General features: G+C 49.0%; 2 protein-coding genes across 6 annotated transcripts in view; one reads left to right on the top strand and one right to left on the bottom strand.

Annotated features, from left to right (window-relative positions):
• The window catches only part of TADA2B (transcriptional adaptor 2B), a 438,523-nt gene that overhangs the window by 8,294 nt on the left and 415,039 nt on the right, over positions 1-15,190 (top strand). For 2 of the 4 annotated variants that reach the window (XM_079154361.1, XM_079154362.1), the window contains exon 2: positions 1,710-4,135. In XM_079154361.1, coding sequence (XP_079010487.1) covers positions 1,710-2,702 — 993 coding nt within the window. In that variant the 3' untranslated portion in view covers positions 2,703-4,135. Of the gene's footprint in view, positions 1-1,709; positions 4,136-6,313; positions 6,353-7,079; positions 7,219-15,190 lie in introns of those variants that run through there. The other 2 variants (XR_013766292.1, XR_013766293.1) reach the window with 2 other exon arrangements.
• On the bottom strand, positions 6,682-13,967 carry GRPEL1 (GrpE like 1, mitochondrial). 2 transcript variants are annotated; one of them, XM_079154364.1, is made up of 4 exons: positions 13,822-13,967; positions 10,390-10,552; positions 8,852-8,933; positions 6,682-7,825 (listed from the first exon to the last, which is right to left on the bottom strand). In XM_079154364.1, exons 1-4 carry the CDS (start codon positions 13,920-13,922, stop codon positions 7,479-7,481), a joined length of 693 nt encoding a protein of 230 aa, XP_079010490.1. In that variant the 5' UTR covers positions 13,923-13,967; the 3' UTR covers positions 6,682-7,478. The 2 variants fall into 2 exon arrangements, with proteins under 2 accessions (XP_079010490.1, XP_079010489.1); XM_079154363.1 differs by lacking the exon at positions 13,822-13,967 and adding an exon at positions 12,189-12,891.

Here is a 15,190-nt window from a genome sequence, read left to right on the forward strand (position 1 = left end):
CTCCTGGCCTCAGACAAAATGGGATTAGTGCTCACTGCCAGAGAAGCCACCAGGCCTAGGCTAGCTCTGCTGCCCATTGCCCACCAGGTGGTGGGACTTAGCAGTTTTGCCTTCCAGATGTCCTGGTGCGGAGGCCTGCCAGGGCTCTCCTGGCATGGTCTTTTCTTCCATGAGCAGGGTCAGGGACTCTGTTAGTTAGAGCTCTCCATCTAGAGGCCAGTGTAGGCCCTCAGCACTTCATCTTGGCGGCATTGTCCGTGGGGACCTGTGCCACCATGGAGTCTGCAGCCTCCACACTTGAGTGCAGGCTTCGCTGGGAAGGACTGAAGGCTCAGCAGGGCCTCCAGCAGTCTAGGCCACCCAGAGCGGTAAGTACTCCAGTAGTGGGTAGTCCCGACGTGGTGTTTTATCTTGGCCTAAATGCTCCCTGAAACAAAATGAACCTATTTGATGCTACTAGTGATGTTTTTAAAAAGAAGGAATCATGTAATTCATCCTCATACGACCACAATCTGTCTTGCTGTAATCCTCACTGTTTTCTTCCTGCTTCTCCAGGGACCTCATAGTTGGGTCTCAGGACTGCCTTCCTCATTCCTGCTCTGCTAAGTCACACTCATGACCCTTGCAGGTCTCGTGGGAACTGGCCCAGCCCTGCATTCCAGGGCTTGTCCTAGAGAAGCCTGGGATAGAGGGGCCCAGGAAGACTTCCCACCCTGTGCCACCCAGCTTATAATCAGCGCCAGCCTGAATGTACTGACTGGTTCCTTGGTTTTGGCAGAACCTTCAGGGGTGGAGACAGGCCAGGCTTGCTGGTGGAGCCGTGTGGCCAAGCTGGGGTACAAAGCAGGTTGTCCACTCTTAGGCGGCTGTGAGCTTCCATGGAGTGCAGGCATGCGTAGGCAGTGAGGGGGTGGCTGGGTGACTTGAGTGCACATTTTGGGCAGTTAGTTACTTTCTGAAGTGGCTTTAGTGGTTGACTTTAAGGAAGAGGCCTCTTGGCAGAAGGAAAAGATTGAAGGAGTTCTACGGTTTCCTCCCATTAATCACCCTTGCACAGTGGCTCCCTGCTCGCAGGGGTGCATGCTCCCGGCCTGCAGCAGCACCCACTGGCTTCTCTGGCACGGAAGTTGTTGTGAACCAACACTCTCTCCCTCAAAAGGCCCGCACCAGTCACCAGCTGTCACCCCCAGGAAAGGGACAGGCTAGCTCTTTTGGAGCTCTATGCTGGGGCAAGTGCTAATGGCAGTGTCTGGGCCCTTTCTTTCCTACAAGGCCAGGCACACGGGCGAATAGAGTGTCCTATAGTCAGGCCTGAGTCATGGCCTGGCCTTGTCCCCATGGGTGCATCTGTTTTCCAGTCTCCAGCTATTCATTCCCTGCCCACCTGTGTCCTGGGATACTTGGTCTCCCAGGGTTTGCAGGATAGTGGAATGGCCTGTACAGGTGGGCCAGTTCCTGGGCTGTGCTGTGCCACCAGAAACTCCCATAACCTTGGACAGGTCTGCACGTCTCTGGATTTTCACCCTCTTGGTACAAAGTCAGTCCAGGTTCTTTTCAGCGTGGACCTGGAGAGAACGTGGACCTGTCTTTGAGAGGGTGGGGAGATAGGAAGTATTCCAGGTGAGCCTTTGTGAGCATGTTGATGGGACTTGGGTGAAACACGTGTGACAGGCTGGCTTTGGAGTAACCTCTGACCTTCACTGTTGCAGGAAGACATGGCTGCTCACGTGGGTGCTTCCCGGACCCCTCAGGAAGTGATGGAGCACTACGTGAGCATGTACATCCACGGGAACCTGGGGAAGGCCTGCATCCCTGACAGCATCCCCAACCGGGTGACAGACCACACCTGCCCCAGCGGAGGCCCTCTCTCACCCAGCCTCACCACCCCATTGCCCCCACTGGACATCTCTGTGGCTGAGCAGCAGCAGCTGGGCTACATGCCACTGCGTGATGACTACGAGATTGAGTACGACCAGGACGCGGAGACGCTCATCAGTGGGCTCTCTGTGAACTATGACGACGACGACGTGGAGATCGAGCTCAAGCGCGCCCACGTGGACATGTACGTGCGGAAGCTCAAGGAGCGGCAGCGCCGGAAGAACATCGCCCGTGACTACAACCTGGTGCCCGCCTTCCTGGGGAAGGACAAGAGGGAGAAGGAGAAGGCGCTGAAGCGCAAGATCACCAAGGAGGAGAAGGAGCTGCGGCTGAAGCTGCGGCCACTGTACCAGTTCATGTCATGCAAGGAGTTCGATGACTTATTTGAAAACATGCACAAGGAGAAGATGCTGCGAGCCAAAATCAGAGAGCTGCAGCGGTATCGGCGAAATGGAATCACCAAGATGGAGGAGTCAGCTGAGTATGAGGCAGCCAGGCACAAGCGGGAGCGAAGGAAGGAGAACAAGAACATGGCCGGTTCCAAAAGGGGCAAAGAGGAGGGCAGAGACGGCGAGTTTGCAGCCATCGAGAACCTTCCTGGGTTTGAGCTCTTGTCAGACCGAGAGAAGGTGCTCTGTAGCTCTTTGAACTTGAGTCCAGCGCGCTACGTGACTGTGAAGACTATTATAATCAAAGACCACCTCCAGAAGCGACAGGGAATCCCCTCCAAAAGTCGCCTTCCTAGTTACCTGGACAAAGTCCTAAAGAAAAGGATTTTAAACTTCCTCACAGAAAGCGGGTGGATATCCAGGGATGCTTCCTGAACAAGGGCACCCTGCGCATCCCCAGACGCTTCCAAGGCCAGAGTGATGCTCAAGTAGCTGGTGAGCCAAATGGCGTGGGGGGAGGGGAGAGGAAGCGCCTTTTCCCCTGTTGCTCTTTTTAAACAAGTTGAGTTCCTTTTTTTAAGGTATAAAAATCTTTTCACGGTCCTCTGAAAGAAGCAATAGTAACAATCTTATACTGGATCATGGGGGATACAAATATGTGTCTATTTTAACTTAGTCCTAAAAGTAATCCTTGAAGATGACGATTTGCCTTTGCGTGTTCCGTTTGGAGACTGTTAGGAAATTGGATGATTTCCTTTTCTTTCCTGAGCCGCCTTCCCTTTGGGTGCAAGGCTGTGGGTGCCAGGAGTGACGTTTTCCTGCTGGGCCACCAGCCACCCATCAGCTTTTCCTTAGTGACACAAGCTCTTCTCAGGCAGGGCTGCTGTAGGCGCCCCTTTTCTGAGCCCACTGCTGACCCCGGGCATGCGACACTTTATAGAGGCCCATGGGACACAGACCTGCCCCTGTGTAACAGATGAAGAACATGAGGCCAGAGAACAGCAGGACAATTTCCTGACACGTTTGAGGAAGAAGCCTTGTTTACACAGTTGATCACGTGAGCTTCCACTTAGCTGTCAGCAGCAGCCAAGTGTGAATTTCAACTCCCAAATCCCAAGCCACCCTGCCTCCTCCTAGTCTGAAGCCAGCCTGCTGCCCACTTGGGGATGCCCCCTGGGTGCATCCTCATCCCACCCCGAGGGTCGGAGTGCTGGGAATGGGAGGGTCGTAGAACTGGTGGGCACTGCCAGGCTTCCTGGGTGCCCCTTGCTGCTCTGACTACCTTAGTGCGTCTTACTTGGAAGACCCCATGTTAAAGAGTCCAGGCCAAGTGCTCGGTGTTGGGAGTTCTGGCATTGGCGTCCTCAGGATTCCCACCACAGTTAGAGGTCCCCTTTTCTCAGAAAACGATGACCATGCTAGTCTGACTGGGCAGATTATTTAGGGCATGGCCGGCCTACACTCATTGGCCTGGCAGAGCCACGGGACCAGCTCGTACAGGCCCTGGCAACTGTGGAGGTACCCTGGCTCTGCCTTGGGACTGTGCGCTGCTTCCTGCTCGCTGTCTTGTATACAACTCAAAAATGACTCCTTCCCAGCCCAACCGAAAAGCTTGTTTCTGGGGCCTTCTTCAAGGATGTACCCGGTACCTTCCTTTTAAACTTGAGGAAGTCGCTTGTCTTCCAGCTGCTCAGGGTTCTCGTGCCCAGACCCTGCTTTAGAGTCCCTGGATGACCACAGACCCTGCTCTCCCTGAGCTCATCCTGCCCCTGTGTCCCTATAGGTACAAGAGCCTGTTTACCTCCCAGAATATTGGGCTTGAAGTTACATTAAAGTGAAGTTACTGAAAAAAAAAAAACAAAACAAAACCCCCAAAACAAAACAAAAACACACACACAACTCATTTCCAAGGATGACTTATGTGCCTTTTCCTTTCTTTTTACATCCTCTGTCCCATAGGGTGAATTTTTCAGCATTAAGTAAAACACTGTATATGGCTTTAGTTGCAAAGTACGTTGTGGACTGCCAGAGGAGCGCCCGCTAGCTAGACCAGGGCTTCTCAGCCGATGCTGAGCAATGGCATGCTCCAGAAAGCTGGCTATGCGCTGTGCCAGAGGCCACTCGCAGAACAGTGACGGGGATGGTGCTGAGTCCTCACAGTGTCACCACCAGACATTCTCAGAGCAGGGATCCTGGGTACCTGTTATAAATGCAGACTCTGGACCCGGCACGGTCCTCCTGAATTGGAAATTCCATGGTGCATACTAGCAAGTTGTCTTTCAGACCCTATGTTACTGGGATGGGAGCTTAATTTTGACAGCCACTGGCTTTAGCTGTCCTGGTGTCTGATTTGTTGATTTTCTGCACCACCAGAATCCTAGTTTGGTGAGGTTAAGTTAGTCTTATATTTTTATATAAAATGATAGACCTACATTAAGCTTGAGAAGCAGAGGATCCTGTAAATGTGGATGACCGAGGCCAAGAGCTGTCCAATGAAAACCTTTGTGCTTAAGCAGTTTTGTAGTGTGTGTATGTGTATGTGTATATATATACATATATATATGTATATATATATCTTTTTGATGGTATGAAGAATTATTTAGGCTTGACTGTTTTAAAACACCATAATGAATGTATAATTAATTTATGTCAAAGTATTAATATGTTGTTACAATGGGAAAGTAATTTTAGGATTGGTTGCCTCTTCTCCCATCTGCTCCAGCTGTCTGTGTCACATTAGTTCTTACCTCTGCATTAGTTCGGAGCCTGACGAGTTTATATTTAATTCTCACAATAAATTAGCTATCATAATTCTATGAAGTAGATCTTCTCAAAATTTACACAAACTTGTCTTTACAAAGTCCAAAAAGATAATTTTTCAGCTACCTGAAATAATGCTCTCTGGGAGGCCAACATTCCAAGAATGTATTAAAAACTACAACTCTGACTACCGTTTTTATTACCCTTTTACACATTAAACAAGTTGAGAACAGAACAGTATCCTTGCTTGCTTCTTACTGTTTTTCGAACCTCCGCGCCCACGTCCTTGCAGAGACTTAAATGCAGCCAACACTGAGCACAGGGGCATGGTGCACCTGGCATGTCCAAGTGTGGCACTCTGGTACCAAGCCAGCCTTCCACTCCCAAAATGGGGAGCTGGGCTGACTCCTGGGGTCTGCTGTGGACTTAATTCTGATGCCTGCACTGTACACCTCAGCCCAGGCTGCAAACACTACTAGAATAGAGCTGGAAATTTCTCATTTCCAATGTGAATAAGTTCGTCATTAAATCACCCATTAGTGGTGATTGTGGATGACTGAAATAAACTATTGAAGACAACCTGGCTGTATCTGAGCTACAGTCATCCCTTGGGTTGGTTGCAGGATGCCCCACCCCCACCGTGTTCAGTATTCCAAATTTTGAGGACTTCAAGTCCCTTAAGTAATATTCACATATAACCGATGCATACCTTCCTACCAACTTATGTCATCTCTAGGTGACTTATAATACCCAGTATGATGTAAATGCTGTGTACAGACTGTTGTGCAGGAAATGAGGACAAGAGAAGTGTGTTTAGCACAGAAAGAATTTGTTTCAGTACTTTTGTTCTTCAGCTGGTTGAGCTGAGGAGTGTGACCCCCCCAGACACAGGGCTGACTGCATGTCTTAGGGCATGAGCTTAGTGCTTCTCAGTAGGTCTGGCTGTAGCTGAGAAGGGAGATGATTGCACACACTCACAGAGACTAGTCTGAACGTTGTCTGTCAGTCAGGCTTCACTCTGCAGGAGTTCCTGGGTGGTGAGCACACAGCTATATAGCATAAAAACAGGCTGGGCTGGATCCAGGCCTGGCTTCTCTCCAGTGTTAGGCTGCCTTCAGTTCCCAGGTATATATTTGACCAAGTAACACAAAGCAACTTCAGGGAAAGGAGGAAAACATTGTTTGCAGGTAGGAAAAATTGAGATTTTAATTATGGGATTATTGCTTTTGCCTTTCAAAATTACTAGCAAAATATATAAACTATGCCCCATTTTTTTTTAAACATAGGAAATGGATTTACCAATATTGCCCTTTCAGCTAACAAAGGTAAAAGGTCAGTTTCCTTTTGTTTTTAAGAGATGCCCCAGTCACTCAACCTTCCTCCAAGATCTGGACATTAATATAAATGAGGAACAGAGGCCCTTCTGCTAGAGAGTCACTGTGTGTGACTACAGCTCTGGAGTACTTTGTTGCAGCCCCTGCTGTAGTGTGCCTTCTGGTGACAGGGTCTGAGCCTGAAGGGCTGCTCCTTTCCCAGGTGGTGGCACCTGCACACCAGGCAGCCAGCTCCAGGGATGGAGTGGAGAAGGGAGAGTTAAGTCACGCCTGCCTGGGGCTCAAGGGTCACCACCAAAGGACACGTAGTTACCAGAAAGTAGGAAAATAAACATATCAGGCTTTAATCCTCTTAAATAAAATTTTAAAATAAAACAGCAACATTTTAAGTATGTCAAGCATGCGGTTCTCACTGGGATGGTCCATCTTAATAGGGAATATACCTTGAGGTCATTAGTAACTAATGGAATAGATTCAAACAACTGAGACGAACAAAACGGGGAAAGGAATTAACTTTTGTTAAATTCACTTGGAAAAATAAGGTGGTGAGGATGCTCAGATTCACATGCTCACTTCCCACCTCCACAGAGAAGCCAAGGTCGACTCCTGGCATCTGGATACTAATCATAAATGAACTTGTATGTTCGCAAAGGTAGGCATCAAATCTGTTTTTTTTTTAGCAGGAAACATGTTTCCCCTTCTGGCCTTTTCTTCACAGAGTGAACCCAGCAGCAGCCAAGGGTGCCAGGACTCAGTGCTGTGGTGAGCCTCAGGTGATGGATGGCACAGATGGGCGGCCAGGCAGCCAGGCAGTTCCTGAAGACCTTTATTTGTTTAAAGTACTTTGTAACCACAAGTTTGAGCAGATACAGTGTTATTCACCATACTCTAGAGGTCCCGTCTGCCCTCTTCTGGAAGAATTTGGAGCTACTGAACACGTGGTACTAAAAAACCAGACTCCCGAACCAGAGCTCCTGAATGCAACTGTGCAACCAGCTTGATTCTGTGTCGCCACTTAAGCTTTCCATCAAGGCTGGGCTCCCAGATGAGGACAGACAGACCAGCCTTTCAGGAGTTGTAGCAAGTGGCTTAAAAACCAGAGGCCCTGTGGAGGAAGCTATGCTTCCTTCACCACCCCCACCAGGGCGGGCCTGAGGGTGCGCCCGTGCAGCTTGTACCCCACCTTGCTAACCAGCGCCACTGTGCCCGGCTCCTTGCCCTCTACCGGTGTGTGGAAGAGCGCCTCATGTTCGTAAGGGTCGAACTTGGCTCCAAGGGGGTCGAGCCTGAGCAAGCCGTGCTTTGTGAACACCTTCTGAATCTGCGCCTCCGTCAGCACCAGCCCCTCGTACAGGCTCTTCAGGTGCGGGTTGTCGTCCTGGATTTCCTCTTCCGGAACACTCTGTGTTGCCTTCTCCAGAATGTCCGCGACCTCCAGCAAGTCCTTGCAAAAGCCTTGGATGCCTGACAAGTTTAGAGAAGGCGGTTCACACTCCACATCCACCACGTGTGCTTCACGCACAGGCTGGTGTCACTTACTACAATGAGGAAGAAGGAAGCCAGGTGGAAGGGAGGACCGAATTTAAATACTCTGAGACTTCCGAGCAAAGGTGTTAAGCAGGATATAAGGGACTCAAACTCAGGAGGAAGACTGAGCTGGAACGACCTGGGCGTGGAGCCATTTAAACCTGTGGAAGTGTGGAAGTCCCCTAGTGTGCAGGCCAGAGGGGAAAGAGGCCTGGTACTCAGGCCAGGCAAGTTTGCCATGGGAACCCTAAAGGGAGGAAGAACCAAGGAACCAAGGTGACCCAAGAGAAAGTATTCCCAGGAGGGCTGTGTTTCTGTGTCGAGTGCAGCACTCTTGCTTCCATCTGGTCCCTCATTCCACCTGTCCTTGGGCAACCACAGGAACTCCCAAGCTGAGCCTTCGGCTCCTCATCCATAAATGGGGACACCACCCCTGTCAGTTACTGAAGTGACTCACAGCAAGTACTCCTATGGCAGCCTTAGGCCCAGAGCTGGACGTGCTGGACACGATGCTGGTGCCATGACTACCAGCTGTGATTAAGCCTGGATTACCTCAACTACAAAGTGGGAAGGCAGTAACAGAAACACCAACGGTGACAGTGCAGGCTGTACATGAGGAGTTCTGAAGTGGCGCCGCTGCTCAGGAATGGTGACGGAGACACACTCAGCAGGTGTGCCAGTCTGCCGCTGGCTAGAGATTCCCCAAGGTCTGCACAGGGAGGGTGCTAAAGACTCCTGCTGTGTGGACCACACTTGCAGTTCTAAACACTGGCACAACTGCATGATCTCTGCTTCTTCACAGACACCTTTACTAACTCACTCATCTTGAAAAACCAGAGAGGGTGGGACTGCTGCCCCCTGCCACCCAGTCTTGTTCTTGATACATGTGCACACCCCTCTTCTCCACACTGTCTTGTTCCTCCTGGGACCAATACCACGAAATGTTTAAATGTTTAACATTACCATATAATTTTGCCTCTTCCACCAGTTTTTGGCTCCTCTGCCTCACGTTCTCAGTATCTGCCAAAGCTCGTTTATATTTTTCCTAAAGAAAGAAGGAAAAAGGTTTACATGAATCAGATATGGAACAAATAGTAGGAAAGTCATCCTGAATTGACTATGACTATATAACAAACTCCAAGTCAAGATACAAATAAAATCTGTCATTACTTTTAGAGATATTGGACAAAACCAGGACAGCTCAGTAAGATCAATTTATACTTGTGTCAGCATTTCCAACAAGTAGGGAGTGATGGGAGGGTTCCCCTCACTGAGCTAAGTGCACAGAGGTGAAAAGACTGGAGGAAAGTCTTCACCCCCAAGGAGGAACACTAGTCTCCCCAGCAGAATGTCTAACCTCAGGTAATATTGAGCATCTTGATTGTGGGTGGGGATGAGGGTACCTATGCCCAGTCCCATGGCTTCCAGGAGAGGCAAGGATGGACTGGGTGTGAAGCTGAGGCCTTGATCCCACGGGGACATGACCGTGTGGATGCACCTCTGTGCCTTCCAGTTTGCCTAAAGGACTTCCATTCACATGCTCACTGTTTAATAATTAATTGGGGCAGTTCGGGGAAGTCCCTCACTTCTTATCACCCCTCCCATGAGCTCTCCACCTCTGAGTGCCTTCTGCTAACATGTACTGAAGGGCTCTGTGCAGGTTTCCACACTGCAGGCTGTGCCTAGGTTGCAGACAGTCTCAGAGCAGAGGCTGTAAGACCTCAGGGTCCAGGGCAACCTGCCCCGTTTAGCCCTGGCTCTGGGAGTTGCAGGCAAGTGAGCTTAGGGTGTTCCCTTAGCTGCTCTGTGCCTTAGTCTCCTCACTTGTAAACAGTTACTCATAAGAACATGTAAAAGTACCTGTGTGTAAATATTTGATGTTTTCAATCTTAAATTCCTAAAGAATGTGATTTGCATATGAATGGATTTCACCATAAAGAAAATACATAACTGAAAATACATACATACATTCAGTAACATACATAACTGAAAATAAAGCCACATCATGACAGATGTTATTTCTACATTTATTAAGCTCTATCAATATCATTGATTTATACTTTTCAATTATATATGTGAATTAAAGAAAAATATGCATGGTAAAAAAACAACAAAAAAAAAACCACTTGACATTGCTACTTGTGCTTTTCAGCAATAACAATCCCTACTGCTGCTAGCTCACCACTCCTACCTCCCTGTGACAGCAGCACCCACCCCAACTTGACCAACCACATCGAGCATTCCTGATCTGTGAAGACCTTCTAAAGGTAATAAATCTAGCATGTGAAGGCTCTTGTCACATCAGAAGTGGAGCCACACAAGATGTGGTTCTACTCTCCACTGTGGTAGTAACCTGCTGCATGAGCCCAGTGCAGGCAGGGGACAAGAGACTGAATGCTCTGGCTTGGGTCTGTCACCAGTGAAATACGGGACCTTTTATGTGGACCACACAAGAAACAATTCAGCAGAGCCTGTGTCCCACAAGAGCCATGCATCCTCACCATGGTGTCTCTCAGCTGCTCTTCCAACTTGACCTTCTCTTCTAGGAGGTTCTTGTCTGTAGAGGGAGGCTCTGTCTTCTGCTCATTGTGACCCATGTCCTCTTCCAGGCTTTGGCCATTGTTCTTTTGTTTTGTAGCTGTGCACAACAACCGAGGAGAGGGCCTGCAGAAAAGCCCACACATCAGAAATGACAGGTTTTTGCTTGTTAATTCCAGACACAGGGCATTAGAGATTTGGGATACTTTTGAACTCTTTGCTGTTTTGGGAGTAAACCTATCTCAGACCTAATAAAGGCAAACTATAAATGATATACACATATATAAGTATATGCCACCTAACATCATTCTGGACAACAGACCGCACACGTGGTAGTGATTATACCATATAGCCTATGGGTGTTAGGCTATATCATATGCTTGAGTATAACATTCACACAAGGAAATCACCTAATGATGTAGTTCTTAGACTGTATTCCTGTTGTTTAGTGACCCATGACTATGTAAGACCAACTGTGATACATCCTTAAACTGACATGTGTACCTAACCTCCTGTCTTGCATTCTAAGGTGTCTTCTGCATCCAGACACTAAGGTCCCACCTGTTTAATACAGCAAACACTGTCAGAGGTGAGACCTACTGCTGACATCAACAACAAAGATCGACCAGGCAGAGATTTTACCTCAAAGCACTCTCCATTGTGCAAAAAAGGTAAGATGTCTGTACACAAAGAATTATAATTTGGGGCTTAAAAGTGATAAAAATCCGAGTGCTTTGAGGGACTCAGAAGACTGGAGAAGAAAAGGATTTATCTATAGGATAAGTAAGTCACGCACGAGCAGGGTGGACTGACAGAGGCACTTCAAGAAGCAGGCACTGTCTGGATGAAGGTGTGGATGTAGGAACGTGAGACATGTACAAGGGAAAAGAAAGAACTGAAACAAATCCTGGAGGACATTTAAGGTACTATCAATCTGATCTCCACAAGAAAAGGTTCAATGACAAGCCTAAGGTCACAAAGCCATTACTGACAGTTTTAAAACCCAGGTTTCTTCACTAGGATCAGTAGAAGCTCTAATTATGCCACAGTCTGATCAGAATAAACTACACTGAACTCTCTTTCCTGATTCAAGAAAACTACCTCCATGAATAGTAAAGTTATTAGTACATGGGATATACATAAAAGGATGTTTATGGCAACACTGTACAGGGACAAGCTGGAAATGACTGAATGAACTGCTGCTTCCACAATCTGAACCATCATGCAGCTACTAAAAGATGAGTTAAATAGTTGTCCCTTGGATGCTTTTGTGTACCTTCTATTAAATAAGAAATGCAACTTTATGCGTCACTTAAAGACAGGATACATCCTGAGAAAAGGAACACTGTCCTGTATGAGGTCTGTCACTCACTGGAAGTTGTGCAGTGCATGAACACAAAACACATTTCTAAAGAGGAACTAGAGATGCTGTGCGTGTATTCATGTTTCTTATGCTCAGAGAAAGGAGTAGAAGGGTCCATTGTAGACAGTTGCCACAGGGGAAAGCAATAACCTCTTTTTTTCTTTATTTATATATATATATATATATATATATATATATATTTTTTTTTTAGTTGTCAATGGATCTTTATTTACTTATATGTGGTGCTGAGGATCAAACCTAGTGCCTCACACATGCTAGGCAAGTGCTCTACCACTGAGCCACAACCCCAGCCTGCAATGGCCTCTTTATTACATGTTTGCTTTTCCAATTTTAAAATATTAGGAATTTAAAGAGTAAGGATACTGTTGTGAAGCCTGCCTTCTGAGTTGTCCCCTGAATGTGACAGTCTCAATGCCTTTCTGCAGGTTGACTCTGCTGTGTGCAAACCCTTTCCTGATGCCAACAGAGGGTCCAACCACCATGTGTGAGAAGGAAAGACACAGGGCCCAGAGTAGAAGCTGGTCTGTGTCTCAGAAAACTGAGTCACTGTGGGAGCTGTGATCACCATTCAACTCTCTTGCCTCTCCCATTGAACACCTTTCCACAAAGCCACAATTTCAGAAACAGAAATGATGCTGACTTGGTGGGACTTTTCTGGCAATTCCAGACACAAAACCACAAAGTCCTGAGCTTTAAAAAGCCTTCTTAAGTATTCTGGGAGGCCTGACACATTGTTCCCATGGTGTTTTATCTCTGTTAAGATGGCATTCAGTCCTTGTCACTTGCAGTGATCTTCAGCTCACCTGGCTGGTCTCACCAGGTGAGGGAGCTCTTGGTTCAAAAAGACCAGTCCTTACACTGCTCAGCTTCTACCCAAGGTTTGGACTTAGTTGTTGACTTAGTCGATAATTTGCTTCTAGGAAAATTTTTCAAGGGATGAGAAAAAATTCTATATATTTGCTAGACTCACTTTTGAGGTGGGTCTTTCAAAAACCAAAAGCCACAGGCTAAAAGGAAAACAGCGGTAGTGCTGGCTCTTCTGACCCGCAGGGAGTCTGTCTGTGTAGACCAACTGCCCACTGCAGGGCAGGCTGTTGCTTCTTTTATTTATTTATTTATTTATCTATTTATTTATCTATTTATCTATCTATCTATCTATCTATCTATCTATCTATCTATCTATTTATTTATTTATTTATTTATTTTTGGTATCAGGGACTGAACTCAGGGGAACTCGACTGGGCCCCAGCCCAGCCCTATTTTGTATTTTAGAGACTGGATCTCACTGAGTTGCGTAGAGCCCCGCTGTTGCTGAGGCTCACTTTGAACTCGTGATGCTCCTGCCTCAGCCTCCCGAGTCGCTGGGATTACAGGCGTGCGCCACCGCGCCTGGCTTGTGTTGCTCTTTTGACCTCAGACTTCTCGGTTGCTTAGAAATTTCAGGCAGAACGGGCAATGCCCGTGAGTCGGGCAACGAAACTTTCTTGAGCCAGTGCCAGTTTTGAGTTGCACACTGCAGCTATGGGCACTGGCGAGCCACAGTCCCAGTACTGGTCGCACACGGCTGGGTTGTGCCTCGCTGCGTGACCTTGGGCAAGTATCGGGTTTCTCTGGTTGTTTCTTCAATCGCGGAAGCTGAGGCTGCCTGGGTGCCCGTGAGCGGTGGGAGCAGACGTACGCGAGGTCGCTGCGGGCCCTGGGCCACACGAGCACGAGGGCCGCCGAGCCTTCCACTGCAGACGCCCCCGGCCAGGACCCCTCTGTCCTGCAGCCCCGGAGCCCTAAAGTCCCACGCTTGGGGGCCGGGTGTCCGGGCTCCCGGTGTCCGAGCCCAGTGCCGGCACACCCCGGCCGCAGAGCAGGCCTCGGGGGCTGTCCGCGTCCCGCACCAGAGCCGCAGGCCCGGGGACCCCAGCGGTGGGGATGAGGCCAGAAGGGTCAGGATCGCAGCGGCAGAGGCGGCGCTGAGAAGTCGCGCTCCCTCAGCCCCGGGAAGGCCGCCGCCCCTTACCTGAGAGAAAACGCCAAAGCCGGGAAATTGCGCCGCGCCAGCCTAACACACCGAGCCGCCATGACTGCCGATGCCGTCTCCGTCACGCACGCGCCGGGCATGCGCCGAGGGGCTGTCCCGACTTCCACGCCCCTACTTCCCTTCAGCCAATCCTAGGCCGCTTTTGCTGTGATTGATAGACAATAGTCACCAATAATTGCGAGTCACAGCGGAGCCCAGCAACTCCCCCCGTGGTGGGCGGGGTCTGAACTCCCCTCCCGCTGGAGCCCCGGAAGGCGAGGTGAAAGGTGAAGAGAACAAGAGGCGGAGCCTCTCCGTGGGCGGGGCAAGTCTGGGGAAGAACCAATGGGGAAAGGGCTGTGGGGGCGGGGCCGGGCGGAGCGCGCTTGGGTCGCTGGGTCGCTGGAGCGTTTCCGCCCGAGCCACTCTGCCTGTGTCTCAGTCCTCCGATACTGGTTGTCTGTGGTCGCGGAATGCCGCCTGGGCTTGCGGCTGACGCACCGAGAGCGCCGCTAGCTGAAGGAGGCAGGGAGGCTCGTAAAGTGAGGCCATGCAAAGCCGGGAGGCGCACTCCTGGCGCGCCTATCCAGGAGGTGCGGGAGGAAGGGAGGGTGTCGGGACTACGGTTGTTAGTTTTGAACCCGTCACCTTCTGATTTCTCAGTAAGGCACAAGACATAAATAGGAAAAATACAGGAAAACTTTTGGGACCCACTAAGGCTCATAAATTCAAATACCGGTGTTGCTGTGCCACACCCCCTGAAGTGTCTCAGAAAACAGGTGCTGGGCGAGGACACAACGGACTATCCCTTTTGCCTTAAGCTTGTGGCCCAGCGGAGGCTCTTACCTGACTTCTGCTTCGCACCACCTGTCCTTCAGTGCATCCTCAGTGCCAAGACCTAGGACCCAGGAAGGAGGCGAGGTCGGCCTCCCCCCAGAGTACTGCCTGCCGTGCTCCATTTCTGAGAACCACTGCTGTTCATTTCCTTTGCTCTCATTGAAAACATTCCTTCAGCTGATGCTGTTTGAGCACCTACCGTTTGCCTGGCACTGTGCCACCTGTAGATGGAGGCAAACAGCCTAATCCAGAATGCAGGATATTCTATTTGTCAATTAATTTGGGTGTGTGTGGGGGAACTGTTAGTAAATCAACTTAAAAGGCATAATTGAATTCAATGTATGTAACTTATTCGAATGATGATAGAACAAATCTGTAGAAAAGACATTTATGAAGCGATAAGGGAATTTGAATATGGATGGATATTAGATGATAATATTGTGTTTACTGCTACTTTTGTGAAGGAATCATAATGACCTGATGACCTGAGAACATGTCCTTAACATCAAAGAATTTGCTTTAAAAATAATCC

Source organism: Sciurus vulgaris (assembly GCF_902686455.1).
Source record: "Sciurus vulgaris genome assembly, chromosome: 9".
Lineage (NCBI taxonomy): Eukaryota > Metazoa > Chordata > Mammalia > Rodentia > Sciuridae > Sciurus > Sciurus vulgaris.

What these genes read in the sequence shown, in the direction of transcription:
- GRPEL1 (XM_079154363.1), bottom strand. Translation starts at nt 12,292, where the DNA reads ATGGTGGTTGGACCCTCTGTTGGCATCAGGAAAGGGTTTGCACACAGC. An exon ending in TTCAGGGGACAACTCAGAAG is followed by an intron (nt 10,553 to 12,188) that starts GCAGGCTTCACA and finishes GCTTTTCTGCAG; the next exon opens with GCCCTCTCCTCGGTTGTTGT. An exon ending in GGAAGAGGCAAAATTATATG is followed by an intron (nt 7,826 to 8,851) that starts GTAATGTTAAAC and finishes TAAACTTGTCAG; the next exon opens with GCATCCAAGGCTTTTGCAAG.